Source organism: Rattus norvegicus, chromosome 4 (genome assembly GCF_021556685.1).
Source record: "Rattus norvegicus strain SHRSP/BbbUtx chromosome 4, alternate assembly SHRSP_T2T, whole genome shotgun sequence".
Lineage (NCBI taxonomy): Eukaryota > Metazoa > Chordata > Mammalia > Rodentia > Muridae > Rattus > Rattus norvegicus.
The window spans coordinates 164,130,026-164,153,709 of record NC_141537.1 but is presented as its reverse complement, the minus strand read 5'-3'; the positions used below and the strand labels follow the sequence as shown (position 1 = coordinate 164,153,709).

Sequence of the window (23,684 nt, the reverse complement as noted above, 5' to 3'; positions counted from 1 at the left end):
GTGTGGCCTCAGGAAAAAAACAATCCAGGACATGTAATGATTTTCAGAAGCAACAGGAAGCTATTAACTAGCTGCATCCTGTCATTGACTTGGCCACTCAAGAGCTAAGCAATTTATTTAAAACCTTAAAGGGGATAAAGTTTTAAATAGCCTGAGAAATTTATCATCCCAGGGTGTGAAGGAGTTAGCTCTGGTCGAAAGGAAATTGCAGGGTCCACATCTAGATCCTATTGATCCAAAGATGGGCTACATTTTAGTCATCTTACCTTCTACTCATTCCCCTACAGGAATTCTCATGCAGAGGGATAAATATATCTTAGAATTGATACTTTTTTAGCACGCAACACTGTAAGAAATTAAAATCCTACAAAGAGAAGGTCTCTGCATTGATACTAAAAGGAAAAATGAGACTTCAACAATTTGCTGAAATGGATCCAGCTGAAATTGTGGTAACTTTTACAAACTCAGAGAGTGCCTCGATGTGGACACAAGATGAACCTTGGCAAAAAGCATGCAGTAATTTCTTGGGAGAGATTAACAACAGATAACCTGAGATCAAGCAACTTCAGTTCATAAAAAGAATGAATTGGATTGTTCCTCATATAATTAAAGGAATTCCAATTTCTGGAGTCCATACATTTTACACTGATGCTAATAAATCAGGAAAGGCAGGGTATAAATAAGAAGATGTAAGTAAGGTGGCTGCGAGTCCCTATAAGTCGGTTCAAAAATCTAAATCATATGTAATACTCATGGTGTTGTCAGATTTTCAAGAGACTCTTAATATAAAAACTGTATCTCAATATGCAGAAAGGGCTGCTTTACACATAGAGGCTGTTGAACTTGTTCAGGATTATTCTGTATTAACTCCACTATTTAGTCAGCTAGAACAAATGATCAGAAATAGGGGTCATCCACAATATATAACAAACATAAGAGCCTATACAGGTCTTCCAGGCTCTATGGCATAAGGTAAGAATGAAATTAACCAACTATTGATAGGAAGTGTATTAGAGGCTTCAAAATTACATTAAAACCCACCATGTTAACAGCAAAGATTTTTTAAAAAATGCTCTATCACTTGGCGACAAGCCAAGGAAATTGTGCATCAGTGTCCTACTTGTTCATTATATGACCAAACTCCATTACCTACGGAAGTATCCCTAACGGTTCCCAAAGAAATGATATTTGGTAAATGGATGTCTTCTAATTTACAGAATTTTGTAAACTAATTTATGGGCATCATAGTATAGACACATATTCAGGATTTCAATGGGCAACTGCCTTAGGTTCAGAAATGGCTGATTCTGTAATGACACATTTGTTATAAGTTATGGCCATCATAAGACTACCTATAAAAATTAAAATGGACAAAGTCTGGCATATGTCTGTAATAAGATAAAGCATTTTTCCTTATTATAAAATATGCTATAGGCATATAATATAATCCTATGGGACAAGCAATTGTGAAAAGATTTAATTGAACTCTAAAAGAGATGCTTAAGCAACAAAGGGGGAGGGATAAAAAAAAACTCCAAATATAGATTACACAGTGCTTTATTCACCTTAAAAGTTTTAAATGCTAATGAAGAAAAAACTATGGTTTCAGAAAGACATTGGATTGTGGGGAGAACTGCTCAACTAAAGAAGCCTGTTTATTTAAAGCATATCCTGACATAAAAATGGAAATGTGTTACACTTTGGGAGGGGTTATGACTACATTACCACAGAAAAAGAAAAGCTATGGTCTCCTTCCAAATTGATAAAAATGATATATGACTTGTGGTAAAAAAAAATAAAGGGTATTCATTGGGACCTGCTCCCATACATACTGCTTTATGTTTTCTCTCTCAGTCTCCCTCTGACTAGGCAGTCTGTGTGCCATTCAGTCACAGTTCTCTTGGTGGTGTTTACCAGGCCAGGCATAACAATTCAATGGGGGTCCGATGTGTTTTGCCACCATGCACTATATTTAACTCAGTTAAGTCACCACATGAAAGAACACACCATACAACAACCTCTAATCTAATTGATAAGATATAAATTGCCCATCTAGACAGCACAAAATCCTGTAAACACCTTTCTCTTAAAACTAGTCACAACATCCAGTATCTCTGATCAGAGAATTATTTTAACATCTGGCGCCATGTTCTCCCAGCTCCTTTCCCCCATCCAGCCCTTCTCTCCTGCTTCTCCTTCTCTTCTCAAACCACTGTTCCCTCCCTTCCTTCTCGTTCAACCACAGGCCTCTTTTATCTTGTCTGACTTTTATCTATCTTATTCACCTGCGTAATGACATCAACTCACACTTCATCCTTTCAGTCTAATTAACAAAACTTTTCTCTCAAATGTAAGCTGAGTACAACTATTATCATTTTGTAATTTAAAAGTAGAAAATATACCTAACGCCCAATGAAACATTTTATCAATTAAACAGACCATTTAGTTATCTATTGCAGCTTAAGGAAAGCTTAAAATCCATGGCTAGCTTCTATATTATCTGACACCTATCTAATTAAATATGTATCCTCAAAGTTAAACAGTCTGGGTAGGCTATGAGAGTATAACTAGTTCCAACTCCATCAGAAATATGAAATTGACCAATATTATATGAAAATATAGGAAGCCTAGCCTGGCTCCCTGAACTGAGTAAGGTTGAAGAGACAACTGTTTATTTGTACAGATCCCTGTAGTAACACATGAGAACAAGTCTTCAACCTTCTGGCCTAGGATCATCTGACAGACTTTTGAAGCATAGATCAATTTTGAAAGGCTGATCATTTTGGCTCAGCAGAAATTATCAGTCGACTATTCTGTAATGTGTCTTCCTTTGGACAATATTTCATCTGTAGAAGAAACAGGCAATTCCTGCCCACTGGCTCCTTAGGCAGTGGATTACCTCATCTGGAGTTGGAGATGTTTAATTTCTTCTTTGAATCCAACTAAGGGGAGCTGTTAGGGTACACATGTCTCAACAAATGATAAATAACAATAAACATCACATTTGTAGACTTCTGATGTTTTAGAAAACCATCTATATAAACTAATATATAAAACGATCTATGTAATATAATCTGGACTGTTGTCTGTTAACTACTCTCACCTTTATTAGTGAGAATACTTTAAAAATACCCTAACAGTGAAGTATGAGGCATGAAATTGTTGTTTGGTCCTTAATTTCTATGTTTAATCATCTCAGATAAGTTTTTTAATACTAGTAAGGAACTGAATATAAGCCTTGTATACTTAAATATGTCATACAGGCACTATGCCTATATATGAGCATCAGAATATTAATTTTAATTTTAAATTGATAAGAAATTCATATCAAAGAAAATCTAAACTTGTATGAAATAAATTCTATAGGAATGTAAAGATTATAAATTTAGCTCAGTAACAAATATAAGGTTTTTTACCAAAAGTGATTATGACTGTGTTATGAATTATAGATAATTGCTCCCTGTTAAATTAGGACCATTTCTAAGTTCTCTAGAAAGACAACTTTTAGTCTCTCAACTTTGGGAAATCGGGGAGATGACTCTTCAATAAGTTCTTCAAGCTGAATGTGGGTCTTCAGATATTATTATGGGTGGAGAGGTGTAGGAAAAATGAGGGAGTTGTTGTAGCCTGATGTCTGTCTTGACTGGGCCCGACTGAAAAACCTTGAGATCAGGAATCCAAGCAGGTCAGTTCAGCATTATGATGATGAGATTTACCAGGCAGCACATTCTGTAATATATAAATCTCAAAACAAAATTTTAGTATCAAGATAACTTTTTGTTTCATTCTCTTGAGTTTAGTATTTCAGGAGTTCTAACATTATCAAATCTAATAATCTGGATGGTGTCCAAAGCCTAATCACCCTTTTTAAATACACATAGACAAACCTTTCTCTCAAATTACGTTGTTCCTTAGTCTGTAACCAGATAAGCTTGTATCTTACTCTCTCTCCCAGAGAAATAGTATAACCACAAGACTCAAAATCACACCCATTATGAAAATTAAAACAATTTTAAAAATGAGGTAAACTAAACAATACTATATGAGCCTGTTTAGATTTTCTAATCTGTCCTGCCAGTAAATTAACTCCATATTCCCGTGGAGCCCACATTAAGAGAATATGAGACTCTTGTTGTGGCAAACATCAAAAATAACCACAAACCCTTGCTAGCTGACCTTGATGAGCCAGATGGCCTTAGAAGAATTGTTCCTAAAACAATTTGATCACCTTTTTATAAATACCAATACCAATAAGTAGTAAGCCACTTGTCAAACTAAGATTTTAGCCCAAAATACTTCTGTTAAGCTGTCTAGTGGAACATCAAATTTCTATTCATTAATAACTTCTCTACTATATGTCTGTATTCATTCTGCCTGGTATACATATTTCTTTCATATAATAACAATTTTATAATAGGCACATGTGCCCACTCTCTACTTAGAGTCAGTGACTAATTTTTACAAAGTACACACTGCAGGAGAAAATCCCCATGCGATTTGGATAAACTCTGTCCTCTCTACTTCTATCTATAAAAACCTATTTAATCACATTTTCATGAAACCCATCATTAAGAAGCAGACAACTGGTCAAACTAGGATTTTAACCCAAAATTCCCATAAAGCCCATGTTAGAGAGAATCTGAGTATCCTCTATACCAAAATACCACCATCTATATTTTAAGTTCTCTACTTGGAACATCAGACCTTTATTTAGTAATAACTTCTACAATATGTCTGTATTCACTCTGCCTGGTGGTAAAGACGTTTATCTATTTCTACCTAGTCTTGAATCACGGTTGAAAATCCCCATGTGATTCAGACAAACTCTGTACATAAGTATTCTAAAAGCAAATACAGCAGCCTTTTAAATAAATCATATTCTGATCAACATCTGCTAAGGAAGCAGGCAGCCTCCATTTTTTAGCTCTCTGTGGCTAGAAGCACCCTGTACTTTTCACAGCATTTTCAGAGCAGAGGACCTGAGCCTGTCAGCACACTGTCTTCTTTTCTTTGTTTAAGATTCCTGCACTAGCAACATCAAGTGTCTCAATATGGCATTGGCCCACTCATACTTAAAAAACAAAACTTTCTCAGGCTGGAAAACTTTAATTTTTAGTGGATTCTTGCCCCATGTTAGGCACCACTTCTTCTGATTGAAAAATAAAAGATGCTCATTCCAAACGGTTCCCACATTTACTGCTCTGTGCTTTCTCTCTCTGGCTCCCTCTTACTGGGCAGTCCACGAGTCAATCAGTCAGTTCCATTGGCCAGCGGTTAACAAGCCAGGCATACACATCCCAATTCCATGGCAGACCCAGAGTGTCCCACCAACACACACTCTCTTGAACTCAATTAAGTTGCCACATGAAAGAACACACCACACAATAACCTCCGATAGAACTGATATAATTTGGCAATCTAGACAGCACAAATATCTTGTACACACCCATCCCTGAAAAATAGTCATAACCTGTATCAATGTGAATCGATTAATCTTACCGACTGTTGCCTTGTTGCCCCAGCTCCTCCTTCCTCACTCTGACCCTTCTCTCCTGCGTCTACCTCTCTTCTAAAACCTCTATTACTGCCTCCCTTCTTTCTCATCCAATGGCAGGCCTCATTTTATCTTGTCTGCCTTCACTTGCATAAAGACATTAATCTATATATGACAAAGGAAGACCCCTGAAGTCCTTGGCTACAGACAAGAAGGAGACTAACATGATCAACAACATAGGTGATGTATATGTGGTCATGTATTTGTCTATGTACATATAGACAACTCTGAAACTGGATGAAACGTAAATGTTTATATCCAGTCAATAAGATTTATTGGATACAAAATTCTCATGACTTGTTATTGCATAACATCCATTAAGATGGCATGAATGGAAAATTAAATTGTAGTATGATTTTATGTGATCAAACTAACCTATGAAGAAAGGCAGTTGAAATCCTTTATTGATCTTCATTAAGTGACCTGCGCACCCATACACCTCAAATGAATGTCTTTACAGAGCTATGTGCTGCTTGTGATGTTTGTGTATTGCAGATTGAAAGAGGAGAATGATAGACTGAGAAGATTCACACTCTGCGATGCTGAGATTCTGGGACCTCCTCTTCTAGATCCATGTTTGATTCTACCTCAACTACATCAAAGCTGTTTCCTCTAACAACATGCTTCCAGGACATTTCCAGCCAACTAGCTCACCCATCCAGCCTTTCAGACTCTTATTGTCTCATGAACTTCCTCAGCACATAGGAACTAGAAGGCAAATGATACCAGCTTTCCCTCCTTTGACAAAACCAATTTTCCTACTTCTCTTTGGGCCCCAGAAGGGAATTCTTCACTCCAATTAGCTAGAAGCAAGCAAAAGAAGATTTTTGTCTCAGTCCTTCAGGTTGGGGTGAATGGTTCTGGTTATTTTATGAATTGTAGATATGTTGTCATTTTAAGGTATAATTTGCTAATGTTGTACCTTTGGACACGAAAGAAACTGGAGAGCTTAGACTCAGGGATTTATACCTTTCCTTTCCTCTTCTCTATCTTTCCTTCTTAGGTAAAGGAAAAGGGTATGGAAGAAAAAAAGGAGGGACATAGTAGTATCATAGAAATTAGAGGAATAGACAAATATGAATATGTTATCAAATTTACTCTTAAACAAAACATTGTATAGCCTCATCTTATATTGGTAGAAATATTTACAATTGATGCAAATTGCAGTTCCAATTTTACATTGTTACAGAATTTTGGGATTGCTGTAGAGCTAAGGTCTCTATTAGTCTCAATTTCTTATACTGATGCAAGATATTCATTTAATATTGTTACTCTTTGACAGTCATTGTGCCTATGCAATTTATCTAGAATATAAGGCGTAGACCCAGTCCTTTTGATAACTGATATTATAAACTCTTCATGATGATTAAGTAAGGCAAGTTAAACGCCAGATTGAAAACACATTCTTAGGTTATATTCTTATTTGATTATAATAAAATGTTTTTAATTTTCTCAAATAGAAATGACTAAGAATAGTTAATGTTTAACAGTTCAGATATACTTTACCTAGGTAGATAGTCTTCAAAGCCATGAGAATTCCACAGAATATGATATTTAAGACAATTTTCTTATTAAACATTGTTTGATTAAACATATCTGCCCCTGACAGTATCCCCTTCTTAGTTCATAGAAAAAATTGAGCATCAGTGGAGTTTTTCCAGTTGTTGCAAGATGGCCATTAGGGAAAGATATGTCTCAGTTCATCTATGGACAAAAATATTGTACAGGAAAAGACACACTATGTGAAATAGTCGATTGATAGGTCTGCCAAGATAGAGTAAGCATTCCTTCATAATTCTGCTTTACAAAGGTCTGTCAGATGATCATGGCCAGAAGGTTGAAGACTGAACATCCAATGTTTTGAGGAATGAGGGACTGTCCAGGTTAGTCAGCTGTCTGGACAAGTTGGTTAATTTTTGCAAGCTATGCTTTGTGCTGCCTATATTTTCAGGTAATGTTAAGTTCATTCTTAGATTCTGGTGGGGTTGAAGATAAGCTTTACTCTCATAGGTAATTCAAATTGTTGTCCATTGAGAGAGATGATATAAATTTGCAGGATGGTTTTTAGATGGTAATACAAGCCAAAAGCAGAACATAATTCAGGTAGTGAATTGCAAGCTCTTTAAGTTAGGATTGGTGATAGAGTGCTTTATCTAAATTGACAAATACGATGGCCAGAGTGTTAAGTGTATCTTATACTTTATATATGCATGATTAGGATGGTTGTGCTCGGTTTCTATCCGACAGAAAAGTCTTTTATTTGGACAAAAAGAAGGAAATGTTTTTAGTTGCCCTGGTGCTGTTTGTATTGATGTTAATTCTGCTTCCCTAAGTGGGGATGCCCTGACAATAAGTGGATCTCAGACTCAGGTGATTTCATGTATAACTTCTCCCAATTTTAACTGGTAAAATAAAGACTAGAGCCTGTGATTGGACAGTGGGAGGGAAAGATGGGGTTGGAGGTTTTAGAGAGGAAAGGGAAAAGGACAGAGGAGAGGAGGATGGAGGAAGATGGGACAGATTCACATGACCTACAGAGGCTGCAAGTAATAAGGGATCTCATAGCTGGGGAACAGATTAATGTAGTGCAAGATCTAAATAACCTGGGAATATACCTTATAAATAGTGTAACTGGGGTTTGTGGGTTTCCACGGGCTTATTTAGGATAGAGATTTGCTGCAACACAAGGGCACATCAAAGGGATCATTCAACAGAATCAAGTAGGCTTTATCTCAGGGATGAAGAAATGGTTCACTATAGCAAAATCGACCAATGCCATCCAGTATACAAGCAGACTTCAAAAAAAAAAATCACATGATGATCTGATTAGATGCTGAAAAATCCTTTTACAAAATACAACAACCCTTCTTGTTAAAGTATTGGAAAGATCAGAAATCCAAGGCAAATATCTAAACATAATAAAAGCATTTTACAGCAGACCAATGGCCAATATCAGATTAAATGGAGAGAAATTTGAAGCATTCCCATTAAAATCAGGGACAAGACACGTATCTATTCAATATAGTATTTGAAGTTTTAGCTAGGAAAATGAGACTATGAAAGGAGGTCAAAAGGATACAATTAGAAAGGAAGATGCCAAGGTATCTATATTTACAGATGTTATGCTAATATAAATAAATAACCCGAGAAAGTCTAACAAAGAACTCATAGAGTTGATAAGCATCTTTATCAAAGTGGCTTGGCATAAAATTATCTAAATCAAATCAGTATTTTTCCTTTACAGAAAGGATAACCTATCTGAGAAGAAAATTAGGGAACTAGTACCATTCATAATTGTCACAGATAATACAAAATATCTTGATATAACTCAAACCAAGCAATTGAAAGTTCTGTATGAGAAGAACTTCAAGTATCTGAGAAAAGAAATCAAGAAAACCGCAGAAAATGGAAAGATTTCCCATGGTCATGGATCAGTAGACTTAACATAATGAAAATGACTTCTTACCAAAAACAATCTATGGATTCGATACATCCCCATAACAATTCCAATCAAGTCTTCAGAGAGATAGAAAGGGCAATTCTCAACTTCATAAGGAGAAACAAACCACCTAGGATAGTGAAAACAGTCCTCAACAGTAAAAGCACTTCTGCAGGAGTTACCTTCCTGATCTCAAGCTGTACAACAGAGCATTAGTGATAAAAAAGAAAAAAACCTGCATGGCCCTGATATAGAGACAGAGAAGTACATCAGTGGAACAGAACTGAAGACATAGAAATAAACCCACAGGCCTAAGGTTACCTGATCTTTAACAAAGAAGTCAAAACCATACAGTGGGAAAAAGAAAGCATTTTCCACAAATAGTGCTGGTCTACCTGGGGGTCTGTATGTAGAAGAATGCAAGTTGATCCACATTTATCTCCTTGTAGAAAGCTTAAGTACAAGTGGATCAAGGACCTCCATCTAAAATGAGGTACACTAAATCTAATAGAAAAAACATGGTTAATGGCTTTAAACACATTGGCACAGGGGGAAATTTCCTGAACTGAAAAGCAATGACTGAGGCTCAAAGATAAGCAATTGGCAAAAAGCTTCTGTAAGGCAAAGGCCACTGACAGTAGGACAAAATGAAAGCCTATCAATGGGAAAAATATCCTTACCAACCCTACATCTGATAGAAGGATAATATCTAGAATATGCAAAGAACTCAAGGAGTTAGACAGCAAAAAAACAAAAAATTTTTAAAAACCCAATGAAAAAAAATGGGGCACAGAGCTAAACAAAGAATTCCTAACTGAGAAATCTCAAATGGCCAACAAACAACTAAAAAAATGTTAAACATCCTTACTCATTAGGGAAATGCAAATCAAATCAACCCTGAGATTATACTTTAAACCAATCAGAACATCTAAGATAAAAAACTCAGGGGAGAGCAGATGCTGGTGAGGATGTCGAGATAGAGGAACACTCCTCTACTGCTGGTGGAATTCCTGAAGAACCAGCTACATCCCTCCTGGGTATACATCTAAAAGGTCCTCCATTATGCCACAAAGACACTTGCTCAACTATGTTCATAATAGCATTTTTAATAAAAATCAAAAGCTGGAAACAACCCAGATGTCCCTTAACAGAAGAATGGATACAGAAAATGTGTTACATTTGCACAAGGCAACACTGCATAGCAATTAAAAACGAGGACTTCATGAATTTGTCAGGAAAATGGATAGACCTAGATAATACCATCCTGAGTGAGGTAATCCAAACCCAAAAGGATATACATGGTCTGAACTCACTGATAAGTGGTTATTAGCTCAAAAGCTCAGAATACCCATGATAAAATTCACAGACCATGTGAAGATCAACAAGAAGGATGGCCAAAGTGTGGATGGTTCCATCTCACTTAGGAGGGGAAAAAAGAGAATCATGAGAGGCAGATGGAGAAAGGAAATGGGTGGGAGAGGGGAAGTGGAGGAAAAAAGGGATGGCAGCATTAGGTATGGGAGGAGACAGGAGAGAAGTCCAGAGGATCAGGAGAATGAATAGAAATATGTACCACTTGGGGTGGGGTGAGGAATGGAAGGCATAGGGGAAACCACTAGAAAGTGTCAGATCCAGGGATGCAAGAGGCTCCTAGGACCCAATGGGGATGACATTAGCCAAAATGCCCAGTAGTGCAAAGTTAGAACCTCAAGAGAGCACCCCCATTTGGTAGATATGGCCCCCTAGTTGAGGCATGGGGCTACACACCTCTCTCAAAATTTTTAAGTGAGAATTGTCTAAAGGAAATGCAGGGACACAAAACAGAGCAGAAATTGAAGGAAAGGCCATCCAGACACCACCCCACTTTGGGATCCATTCAATCTGCAGATACTAAACCCCTATGCTATTGCTCATGCTAAGAAGTTTTCTAGACACGAGCCTGGTGTGGCTGTCCTCTGAGAGTCTCTGCTAATATCTGTCTAAGACAGATGCAGATATTGGACTGAGTCAGAAACCACAATGGAATTGTCAGAGGAAGGTCTAAGGGAGTCAAAGAAGTTTGCTACCCCACTGAAAGAACAACATTATCAACTAACCAGATCCCAATCCCCCTCGTCTCATAGGGACAAAACCACAGTGCAAAGAGTATACATGGTTGGTTCTATGTCTCTATCTACATATGCAGCCCAGGGTGGCCTTATTCTGCATCAGTGGAATGGGAGGTACTTTGTCCTGTGGAGGATTGATGCCTCAGAGAAGGGAGATGCTAGAAGTGTGAGGCAGGAGTAGGTAGGTTGTCTGGGGAAGAACCCTCTTATAGGCAAAAGTGAGGGGGTTGAGATGAGCGGTTTGTGGTAGACCAGGAATGGGGACAAGATTTGAAATATAAATATATAAAATAATTAATCACATAAAAAAGAAATTGTTGATGTAAGACTCTCAGAGAGAATCTTCCCTCAGGAGGGAGATCCTCAAGCCCCAATGACCAGTCCGAGTCCACCGGCTGCAATCTGCAAGAGGATTTTTATTGATCAGGATACACAGGTATCTGTGGGCGTCCCAGTCAATTTGGAAGACTGGCGCGCCTAGCAGAACCAGGGACGGGTTTTTATAGGGCATTGGGGAGCAGAAGCAGGCTTACAGAAGCAGATGCATGGTTACAGGGATGTGATTGGTGGAGTAAATGAGGCATACGTGTATGTTACCTATTTTGGCTATAATCATAACAGTGAGTTAGCAAAAAGTACATGGTGGTCAGGGCTTCTGGGGGGTCAGGGACTTTTTCTTTTTCCTGCCAGGTGGCCCATGGAGCAATGCCCATAATTTAGTCTGGTTTTTGTATTTTGTTTTCTTTTCTGGTCTGTTTCGTCTAAATGATGGGTCAGCTTGTCCCACATATCTAAAAACTTACTTTTTATTTCTATAGTTGAGGGCCTTGGGCTTGTACAATTCCCTTTCTGGGAGGGGGGTCTTTCAGTTGACAACAGTAAAGTTTGGGTGAGGCTAAAAGAAAGGAGACAGGCACAATAGAGAAAGGTTGAATGATTTTCTGAAGTGAATAGAGATATAATTGTCTAGTGTGTAATGTCACAGACGAATGATAGACTGGCCAGTTCTCATGTATGAGGCTTTGAGTTTGATCCTTGGCATCGCACACAATAAAAATGCCTTTGTTTAAAAAAAGAAAAAGCATTTTTGCACCGCAGAAATCAGAAACATTTCTCAGTTCTCTTTATTTCCTTTACAGGATAGCATGCTTTTCTTTTATTTTTTTTATTAACTTGAGTATTTCTTATTTATATTTCGAGTATTATTCCCTTTCCTGGTTTACGGGCAAACATCCCCCTAACCCCTACCCCACCCCTTCTTTATGGGTGTTCCCCTCCCCATCCTACCCCCATTGCCGCCCTCCCCCCAACAATCACGTTCACTGGGGGTTCAAAACTGGAACCTCTTAACAGACATCTGAAGCACTGACTTCAGAGAGTTTCGTTGCCTATTTTGCTCGGAGAGCTTGATAGCATGCTTTTCAGACACCTAACCCTTCTTCCATTTCTATTTCTAGAGCCTTCGGTCAGACCTAGGTAGTCACCCAATCACTGGCAGCTTCCAGATCAGAGTTAAAACCCCACCCACAAGCTCTGCGGCTCTTCCAAATGTTTTCATTCATCAGATGCTCATTGCTTCAGCAAGAAGAAGGGGCAGAGCCTCCCTCCACAGAGTGCTCAGAAACAGGAGAAAACGGTATGTACTTAATGAAATGTACACTAAATTAAACTAAACGGAGAGAAGCCAGTTTCATGAAAGGAGCTGAACCTCACTTCTGCCTGCCACAGTGGGGTCTTTAAGATGGGCGGTGGCTTGAGTGGGTGGGACTGGGGAGCTCTGCAGGGCGTAGGAATGTATTTTTCTTTTTTTTTTTCAATTATTATTACTTTTTAATTTTTTTTTTAATTTTTTTTTTATTTTTTATTTTTTTATTAACTTGAGTATTTCTTATATACATTTCAAGTGTTATTCCCTTTCCCGGTTTCCGGGCAAAATCCCCCTCCCCCCTCCCCTTCCTTATGGGTGTTCCCCTCCCAACCCTCCCCCCATTGCCGCCCTCCCCCCATAGTCTAGTTCACTGGGGGTTCAGTCTTAGCAGGACCCAGGGCTTCCCCTTCCACTGGTGCTCTTACTAGGATATTCATTGCTACCTATGGGGTCAGAGTCCAGGGTCAGTCCATGTATAGTCTTTAGGTAGTGGCTTAGTCCCTGGAAGCTCTGGTTGCTTGACATTGTTGTACTTTTGGGGTCGCGAGCCCCTTCAAGCTCTTCCAGTTCGGAATGTATTTTTCTTATGTATTTTACTAGTATGGACTTTGTTACTTAAATGTGTTTGCGGGAAGTGCAACCAACAGCAAACTTCTCAGTATCCTCTTCCCAGGCAGTTGAATTTGCACTCCGCCTACTTTCAGAAAGTGCTATAAACTTGCACCCAACAAGCAGTGAGGCTGGGATTTACAGTGATCACTCAGAGTAATTAAAGTGCAGCAGCCATGGGGCAGAGGCAGGTGTTGTAGAGTGTTAAGTTTGAAGTTATCATCATCACCCGCCCCCCAAAGCCCCCTATCCGGGTACAGCAGTCTTACTGATTCCCTCAGGCTTTCCCTTCTAGAATTTCCTTTCAAGAATGACCGAGTTTTCCACTGGCTGGCTGCACTGGCCACATACTTGAATCTGAGTTTCCTGATTCTGCACAGGAAAAGGGCTCCTTTGAATAGGTTTCCAGATTCCTGGAAGATTCACTGGATGAACATGAACAGGCTCAGGTACATCCAGGCACCCAGCACACACCTAAAGTGCCCCTTGTCCAAACCCCACCTTCCTTTTCAGACTCGCACAGCAGGGGGTGTATTCCCCCCTTCCCCACACTTTCAAGTGTCAGAAATTCTCCCTCTGTTTAGGACACTGGTGTGTGGTATACTCTTTGTGGACTGAAATCACTCTTGTGGCCACAGTGAACAATCTTGGTCCTAGTGTTGGATATTGTATGATACACAGTTTTTTTCAGTGGGGGGGGGGGGGCTGAGATTTATCACACCTGCAAAGCTATCTACAGATTTAGTTCATAATAAATAATGAAAAAGAACATTGAAGATTTCTACTTAAAACTGCATTCTCTCCATTTTGAAAAATATATATTTTATTCTTTAACTCTCTTCCCCTTTAATTTAAGGAAACATGTATTTTTTTAATGTATATGGGTGCTTTTCCTGTATGTCTGTGTGCACTACGGCATGCCTGGTTTCCACAGAGGTGAGAAGAAAGTGTTGAATCCCCTGGAATCAGACTTAGACAATTGTGAGCCACCATGCATATGCTGGGAGTGAACCAAGTTCTCTCTCTATAAGGGCAGGAAGTGTCCTCCACTTCTGAGCCATGATTCCACCCCCAACTTAATATTTTTGTTTAGGAATAAAGTAGCAAATTTCTTGAAGCACAGAGTTCACAACTGTTGCTAGATCCAGGGCCTAGTGTCAGCCTGAGGATCTCAGGCCAAGCTCCTCCAGACTGGACAGCCTACCTGCTGTGATGGTTGGAAACACTGTTCTGGGAGGTAGGGGACAAGCTGAAGAGGAGGGAGATCTAACCATGTCTCCCTTGAATCCTAGGCCATACTCAATGTCGTCCAGTGCACACCTACAGGATGCTCCCCCACTCCTCTCCGGGACCCTTACACAGAATGAAGGACAGACCTCCTTGAGGCAGAGTAGCAGCTGTGGTCCGTCTGCTGCCTCTGCCTCTGAGTCATTGTCAGGTTACACCGAGTCAAGAATTCCTCACAGTAAGTCAGAGCTCCTGTTGTGGTGGGAAAACTGACAAAAGTAAAGATTTCCTTTGCTCCTCAGACTTTTCTATGGGCTAAAATGACAACCTGGTCCTCACAGCAGTGGCCAAGGTCCATAAAGCAACTGAATTCAGTGAAAGTCACTATATTTGCTGTCTGCCAACCAGGCTTTCTCAAAGCAGCACAACCTTTCTAACATTTCACTTCCTCTGACTAATACCCAAAGAGAAAGCTCATGAGTAATAAATAACTATTGTTTCTCAGATAAGCCAGGTGCTTCTGAGGGCTTAGGGTGTAGATGGCCACCAGAGGCCCTAAGAGAGCCCGTGACTAAGCAATAAACTACAAAACGGTGAAACTCTAAAATGGCGGCTTTTTCATCTCCTGCCAGTGGCGGCCTCTGCTGGTGAGGAAGTCCAACAGTTCAAAGCCAGAGTAGGAAGTGGTGTTCTGATTGACACACTAAAATTACAATCATGGGCTGGAGAGATGGCTCAGTGGTTAAGAGCCCCGAATGCTCTTCCAGAGGTCCTGAGTTCAATTCCCAGCAACCACATAGTGGCTCACAACCACCTGTAAAGAGATCCGATGTGCTCTTCTGGTGTCTCTGAAGACAGCTACAGTATACTTATATATAGTAAATATATAAATCTTTTTAAAAAATTAACGATCATGGTCTTTATTCATTGTGATGACTATTTTCAAAATCTTTTGGGCTGCCTTTAGACATAGTGTACATTATCGTAAGCAGGATGCATCCTACTGTGCCTTTGAACACCATATCTGATACCGCATTATAGAAAATAATATGTACTCCCTCTCTACTCCTCAAGCCCCTGGTAAGAGATATGTTTAGTTGCTTGTGTGTTTAAACACTGTTTACAATAGTCAGCACAAGGGACATACTAATGGGTTTCTCTGCTGATGACATAAGCCAACTCAAGCTGAATTAAAAGTAGAAACGTATATTTAATTCACAACAGCTCCAGGGCAAGTTTACTAGTCAAAGGGGACAAGACTGAAGAATTCCTGCCCAGGCTATGACAGGCAAGTTTTATGTATAGATTGTATGATGCATGATGCAGAACTAGAAATCACAATGAAACCACTCTTTAATAATATGAAGGGATTTAGAAATCTCCAAGATGTACTTCCTATAAGGTGCGCGAGGAGATCAGAGGAACACTCACAGGGGAAACTCCATTGCTCACAGCAACACATGGCTGAGAAATGCTGGTCAGGAAGTGAGCACATGAGAAGTTCTTATGCTGTCTTTAAATATGTTTTATAACTATTAAGAATGAATTGTGAGAGTTCTGTGTGGATCCAAATTCCAAAGGCCACACACAGTTCAGTGCTTAAAACCTTCTCGTCCGAAGTTGGTTTTCTTGGTTGTTAATGTAATAGAAGCTTCTTGGTGTTTTAGGCATGTGAAAATGAGCAAAATACAATAACTAAAATCAGTGGAAACTTTCTTAAAACTATAATCTGCACCTAGTAAAATTAATATACTTGGTATGCATTGCCATGAATTTTGAAAACATATAATCATGCATTCATCAGCAAAATACATAGAGTCTGGAGAGTTGGCTCAACCATTGAGAGCATTTATTGCTCCTGCAGAGGACTGTGCTTTCATTCCCAGCACCCATATGGTAGCTCACACACCCACCCCTAACTCCAATTCCAGGGATCCAACATACTTTTCTCAGCTCCACTAACACTAGTCATGCATGGAGTACACATACACACACACACATACATATATAGATACACACACACACACTGACTCATACACACTCATATCCGCATACATAGATACATATATACATACACACACACTAACAGACATACATACATACATACATACATACATACATACATACATACATATATACATGCAGGTCGAAAAAGCATTCTTACACATAAAATAAATAAGACTAAAACAATAACATTAAAAGTATATGCAGACTCCCTCCCCTACCCTGCTCTCCCCATTGTCTGTTGGAGACTCACTCACTGCTCCTCTGCTGCAGCCTTAAGTACTCACCTTTCCAGATGCCATACAGTGGATCCATGGAGCAGAGAATCCTGCCTCAGTTCCTCCATCTTGTCAGAGCAACCTCCTCTGCTCATCACTCACAGTGCAGTGCCTAGCAGTAGCCTGTCAGGAACGAGCACTGCGGGGAGATGCTGAGAGACCGTATCCACAGCACAGCTGACACAGAACTGTGCTCTGAATTCAGAATTTCTCAAGAATCTCACCAGCAAGTGTTATACAGAGAGGTTATGAAAGCTGGAAGGAAACTTCTAGAGAAGTGAGAGGAGGAAGCGAGTAGTGGCAGTTGGTGGTCTCTTCTCAAAGGAAACTGCAAAGGGGCCACATCCTGTAGCTCTCTGACCTCAGGTTTGCATAAGCTTGCTGGCTGGCTTAGTATACAGACATTTTGGGTTAGGGGCCTATGGGACATTTGTCTTGTTAAAGTGGCATGAGAAAGGGCACACACAGGCATGTGGTTGGAGTAGTTTCTTGTGTTGAGAGGTTTACCTTGTCATCAGCTTGAGCATATTTCAATGGTCACAAATGTGTCATTCATACAGGGACCCTTAAGCTGCTGCAAACAGTCACATAGAGATTTCTTGAAATTTAAATGCAGGCTGTCCTTTCCAGCGTGGGGACACGTGTGCAGGATGGGAGTGTACCATATTTTACACTGACAAACAGCTTTGTAGAAGCTGCACAATTTTGCCTCAGAAAAGTGTTAGATCTATTTCAACATCTACATCACCATCAATGTTTAACCATCTTGCTAGCACAGTGATTTTGCTCTTTTATCTAAGATGATTTTTGCCCAAGCCAAGTTCACAAACATTCTCCCTTACTTTTTTTAAAAAGTCAAATGACTTTACAATATTAAGCCGTGTACTTGGGTCATAAGTCCACAGAAGGACTGTAGTGGTCTTGAATCTTCCCTTTTTTAGCAGTCAGTCAGTAGGTTGTTTCAGGGGCACATACTGGAGCGATGTCACCCTTTCCCTGATTTTAAGATCATTCATCTGTTAAGTGTCTGTTGACAACACGTGTCTGACGTCATCCTGGAGTCCTGTTTTCTGCTGTGTTGTTTCAGTGCCTACTCTGTTGATAGCACCGGGCTGATTAGGCACTGAGATCTTTCTGATTTTGACCTTCTCCTTTTCACAATCATGTTTCATTATTCTATTGTCTTTTTAATTTTCACAGTACTTTTCGTATAACTTCGTGATACTACATTTTTTTCTGAAAGCAACCACTCCCCAGGAATGTGTTTCAAATATAAACTTGTTCAGGAATTGTTGACATATGAAGAATATGGAGTGTTCCCAGTTTTTTATGCATTTAGAGTTGCCTTGATTTCTTTCTCTTTTATTTTCATAATGTAAAATGAATGAGTGTTTAGCCTGCATAGGTATCTATGAATCGTGTGTATACCTAGTACCCACCAAGGTCATGAAAAGGTGTCAGATTTCCAGAATGTGAAATTACAGAGGTGTGAGAGTTGTTGTATGTGTGCTAGATTTGATCCCAGGTCCTCTGCAATAACAAGTTAACCACAAGTTAACAAGCTAACTCTTAACCACTGAGCCAAATTTCCTATCTATATTTCTTCATGAATGTAAATGTAGTCTTTCTATGCTGATTATGATCATCCCATTTTTATATTTGTAATTCTATGGGTTTTTTGTCATTACTATAAAAAGTGCTGTCAAAGATAATAATTTCCACTTGACAGGAAAAAATAACTGATTTTTCCAGTGCTGCCCCATCCTACAGCTTTATAAACTCATTTTTTACATCCAATAGTCTTTGGCAGATTGATTAGAATTCTTATATAGATGGAACCATGTCATGTGTGAGGAAAAAGAGTTTCACCTGTTTCTGAGAAGTGTAAAGCTTTTTTCATTCTTTAAGAAACTCCTTTCATGTACATGGCTGTTTGCTTGCATGTTTGTGCATCTCATGAATGCCAGGGGCCTATAGAAGCCAGAAGAGGCAATGGATCCCCTGAACTGGAACTGTGCAGTCTTTTTAGCTACCTTGTCACTTGTAGAACTTGAACCCGGTTTCTGTGGAAGAGGTGCAGCGATCTTCACAGCTGAGCCATTCTCCAGACATCTGACCCTATTTCTCTGTCCTGATGAGGACCTGGTGGCAAAAGTCTTCCTGGAGTAATGAGCAGACATCCGATTCTTGCTCCTAATCCCTGGGAAAACATTCAAAATTGCACCATTGAGAACTAAGCTGACCAAAGTTGGATTTACCCTTGTTTTTAATGGATAACTTTTGTAGGGTTGAGGAAGTTCCTTGCACTGCTATTTTTCACATAATCTTGCTGCGTTTGTTGAGGTATTTGTAGTTTCTCCTCTTTTCTGATTTTGTTAATATGACTAATAACATCAATGTTTATTTCTAATGTTTCCATAATTCCTTCTAACCAGGGTGCTTTTCATGGATCTACATCTGGAGTTTAGTTGTTTGCATTTCACTGGGATCTCCACTCCCTCTACTATTGAACTTTCACTATTCACCCAGTGTTCAGTCAGCAGAAGAGTCCCTGGCAGAAACTCTGTTTCCATCCTCTCTAGGCTTCTTTCTACCAGTGATATCCTTTGTAGACCAGGGCCTTCTAAAAGGATTGGTAGAAGCCTTCCAGGAATTTATAGGCAACTGTTAAGCAGGTTTTGTGGTGAATTTATTTTATAGTACTTAAGAAATTATTGAAATTCTCATTCTAATATTCCTATGTTACAGGTAAAGTGCGCCAAGGAAAGGGTCTCAGAAGCATCTTCCCTGAGTCTCGTGTTAAGCGTTACTGCTGCTATGGAGGAGTGATCACAGTCGTTGCTATAGCTATAGTTGTTCCTCTTTCTGTTACTTTGTCAGGTGAGTGACTCACTCTCCAAATCCTGCGTCCCTCTGTCCACATCCACATTGTCAGTTATACTCACTGAGCGCTGTGAGCCAGGCATTGTGGGAAGGGCTCCAGAGAAAGCACCTGGAAGTTCCTGTTCTCTGGGGACTTAGGTTCCAGCAGGAAGATGCAGTGAAGGAACAGCACAGGCTGTGGTGTGCACAGGAGGCCAGGCTCAGCCTCCCTGGGAAGCTGACATCCAGCAGAATCTAATCAGAGATGCAGGGGACATGGTACACCTGGGGGAACTGTGCAAGGCAGAGAATCACGAGAGGAAATCTCAAAAGTTGAGGAAGAGAAGAGTAATGTGGTCAAAAAGATACAGTGCCTCCCACCATGACCCACAGGTTTAGTAAAGAGGCTCAATTGCATTTTGAAAATATTAAATGCAAAGTTTCTGAAGTAATAAATTTATAGGGTTTTAGTACCACACTGTTCAGCATACTGTAATAAAATTTTGCACGGTCCTCTTATGTATGTGAATGATCCTTTAGTGCAACGCATCCACACTGTGTACACTACCCATGCAGAACTTCTCACTGTTATCCCAATTAGTAGGCTGGCTGTCAATAGTTGTCCATCCAGAGTGCCTGCTGCTGTAGCCATCCCTACTGTAGTAATCAGTCATCCAAAGCTCAGGAGTGAGGCTATTGTAGAAATGCACTTCCTGGGAGCCCTACTGTCAGTGAGCACCTGAGAGAGAATGGGACACAGGCCTGAGGTGGGAGACTTTAGACAAATGCCCATCATGCTCAGGAGAGGATTCCTAGAGATCATTTAGGAAAGTTACAATCAAATTCACACCTCACAATGGAGTTCAGGAGGGTACTTCAAAAATAGACAAAGCATGCAGGTTATAAATCTTTGTATTGTCTAAATTTTAGTAAAACAGATGGAACAAACCTCAATCAATAATACCTTCGCTGCCTCAATCAATAATACCTCCGCTGCCTCAATCAATAATACCTCTGCTGCTTGCCCGAGCAACTGGACTGAATATGGTAATAAATGTTTTTATTTTTCTGAATATACAAGTAACTGGACATTCAGCAAGGACTTCTGCGCGGCACAAGGGGCCGAGCTAGCACGATTTGACACCGAGGAGGAGCTGGTAAGAAGGGGGCAGGGATTGGTTTGTCTGTTCTGTTGCATATTGCTCTCCCTTGAGATAGAGAGGTTACCACTGAACCATGAGGAAGGATCCCATCCCACGCACATGGAGACACGGGACACGTGTGAGTGTGTGCCATTTGCTGATGCTTGACTCCTGACTGGAGCCCTGAGACATCCAGGAAACTTTCTCTCACACAGCGCTCACAGTCAGCTGGAAGGTCAGATCTGCCATTTTACTAGATACCGCATGGTCATGGGCGTTTTCCTCTAAGCTGACCCATGTTGTATACAGGAGACAACTGTTAATAACTGCAGTGGAAGGTCAACCCAGACCTCTCCTGGCCACACAGGAACATGTTGTTACATTGGGTACTTTAGTTCAAATGAGGGTCTTTAGAATTACAGATGTCAAGTGGATCCACTGACCACTGGTAACTAGTACAGCTCCTAATCTGTGCCCCTCAGTTCCTCCCTCCTGTTATCTCTAGAGGAAGCTGTGGAGAGATTCCAGGATCATCTGAAACAGAGACACATGCATTCTCGGCTTTTTGTGTTTTATGGCAGAATTTCCTAAAGAGATACAAAGGGAGTTCGGGTTACTGGATCGGTCTGCACAGAGAGTCATCAGAGCACCCTTGGAAGTGGACAGACAATACTCAGTATAACAACTTGTATGTTTCACAATTTTTTTTCTTCTACTGTGTTCATGTGTTGTGAGGTGGTGTGTGTGTGTGTGTGTGTGTGTGTGTGTGTGTGTGTGCATGTAATGGATATGAAGGATGAAAGTCAGTGTCACATACTGGGAAGGTAGAAAAGAATGAACTCTTGGGCTGGAAGTGTGCCCTGGATATAGGTTGTGTGCCTCATGCAATGGCCAATCCCTAGCAAACTCCACCTCCTGACAAATTTATATCAATTGGATCCTCTCCCATTTATTAGCCATCACCTTGAAGTATTTACAGATTATTATTTCACTCCAAATATTTATCACTACCATGGCATCAAGGTTAGACCCTGTATCACCTCTTGAAAATCTTTAGTCGATGATAACTTCACTTATATGCTGTACCCAGGCCTGCTGTTGGCCATCAAGGGCTCTAAAACACCAGGAAGCCGCTTCAGAACTGCAAACCTGAGAATTATCAGTGTTGTGTTTCATGGTTGTACCTGGTCACAGAAGCAGAGACTCCAGGGGCATTGAGAATCTCCCCTAAGGTCTTGTCATAAATGATCAATGGGGACAGCTATTGACTGTGAGCACAGTCATTTTGCACAGACCCATTTCACTGGAATAGTAAAACACAGACCCAGCCACCTCCATAAGACCTTTCAGCAATTTACTAAGTGGTGCATTTTCTTCCACTTTTATGCATCTGTAAAATAGCTTGAGAGAGCTCTCAAAATCACCCTTGTGAGGCCACACACTGCTGACATTCACATGAACATGACAGCCAACATTCTACACACATTACAGGGGTCAACATAGATGAGTGACAGAGGTGTCCTGATCAAGTCAACCTTGATGATGTATAAATTCCTAGGTTCAAAACTAGTGTATGGATGTCCAGTGGACTTGCTTCTGCTCCATATTATAAATAAGTGGAGAGGATGAGAGAGAGATGATTGCAGGAGTGAATGCAATGGCAGACTCTGCAGAAATCTTTTTCTTTTTCTTTTTTTTTAGGGTTCCCATCCGAGGAGATGGACAATGTGGCTTCCTGAGTGACCAGCTCAACATCAGCAGTAGCAGGGTCTATGTAGAAAGGCCTTGGATTTGTAGCAAGCCCAAAAAATACATCTCACAGTCCCAGTAGTTTTGTGTCCTGGGTAGAGAGTTTGTCCTAGCAATAATGAGGAACACAGAACTTGCTATCTACAGTTCCTACTTCCTTAATGATCTGTTGAAATCATTATTAAAATCAGTGACTAATGCATGGTGGCATCAAAGATGACAACACTCTCTGAGGTCTATTCATATGTGTGCTTGAGACAGGGGTTGGGGGATAGATGTTTGGAAGGTCAGGAAATTGAACAGAGGTGTGTAGCAATGGGGGATGGGGAACTTGGGGTAGCCAACAGAAAGTCCCATATGCCAGAAGCTCGAGGCTCCCAGGACCAATGGGATGAGATTAGCTGAAATACCCAACAAAGGGAAGAGAGAACCTGTGGAGACCATATCCAGAGGTTAGGCACAGCCCCGGGTTGAGGACCACCCATCCTTCTCAAAATTTTAATCCAGAATTATTCCTGTCTAAAAGAAATATAGGCACAAAGAGTGGAGCAGGTACTGAAGGAAAGGTCATTCAGAGGCTGCCCCACCTAGGGATCCATCCCATCTGCTGACACCAAACCTAGACACTATTGCTGCTGCCAATAAGTCCTTGATTACAAGAACCTGATATAGCTATCTCCTGAGAGGCTTTGCCATAGCCTGACCAATAAAGATGCAGATGCTTGCAGCCAATGATCGGACTGAGCACAGGGACCAGAATGGAGGAGTTAGGGGAAGAAATGAAGGAGGTAGAGTGTTTTGCAACCCATAAGAAAACAATAGTAACCAACCAAACCCCCCCCCCAGAGCTCCCAGGGACTAAACCACCAACCAAACAATACACATGGAAGGACCCATGGCTTCAGCTGCATATGTAGCAGAGGATGGCCTTATCTGGCATCAATGGAAAGGGAGGCCCTTGGCTCTGTGAAGGCTCAATGCCCCAGAATAGGGACATTCTAGGACCCTGAGGTGGGAGAGGATGGATGGGTGGGTGGGTGAACTCCCTCATAGATGCGGGATGG

At 40.3% G+C, this 23,684-nt stretch overlaps 2 protein-coding genes across 7 annotated transcripts in view; one reads left to right on the top strand and one right to left on the bottom strand.

Moving 5' to 3' along the window:
- LOC147995085 (uncharacterized) overlaps positions 1 to 17,089 on the bottom strand; it is a 57,550-nt gene extending 40,461 nt beyond the window's left edge. For all 3 annotated transcript variants that reach the window (XR_015687038.1, XR_015687039.1, XM_087659796.1), the window contains exon 1: positions 16,877 to 17,089. Coding sequence is in view for 1 of the 3 variants with exons in the window: in XM_087659796.1 (XP_087515922.1) it covers positions 16,877 to 16,962 (86 nt within the window). In the remaining 2 variants the exon portion in view is untranslated. The remainder of the gene's footprint in view (positions 1 to 16,876) is intronic.
- Clec2d2l1 (C-type lectin domain family 2 member D2 like 1) lies at positions 12,658 to 23,383 on the top strand. 4 transcript variants are annotated; one of them, XM_087659354.1, is made up of 6 exons: positions 12,658 to 12,737; positions 14,651 to 14,823; positions 19,616 to 19,747; positions 20,660 to 20,776; positions 21,453 to 21,559; positions 22,573 to 23,383. In XM_087659354.1, the coding sequence occupies exons 1-5, from the start codon at positions 12,667 to 12,669 to the stop codon at positions 21,551 to 21,553; spliced, it is 594 nt and encodes a 197-aa protein (XP_087515480.1). In that variant the 5' UTR covers positions 12,658 to 12,666; the 3' UTR covers positions 21,554 to 21,559; positions 22,573 to 23,383. The 4 variants fall into 4 exon arrangements, with proteins under 4 accessions (XP_087515480.1, XP_087515478.1, XP_087515479.1 ...); XM_087659352.1 differs by having other exon boundaries at positions 20,660 to 20,886; XM_087659353.1 differs by lacking the exon at positions 12,658 to 12,737 and having other exon boundaries at positions 12,982 to 14,823.
- Positions 23,384 to 23,684: the final 301 nt, after the last annotated feature.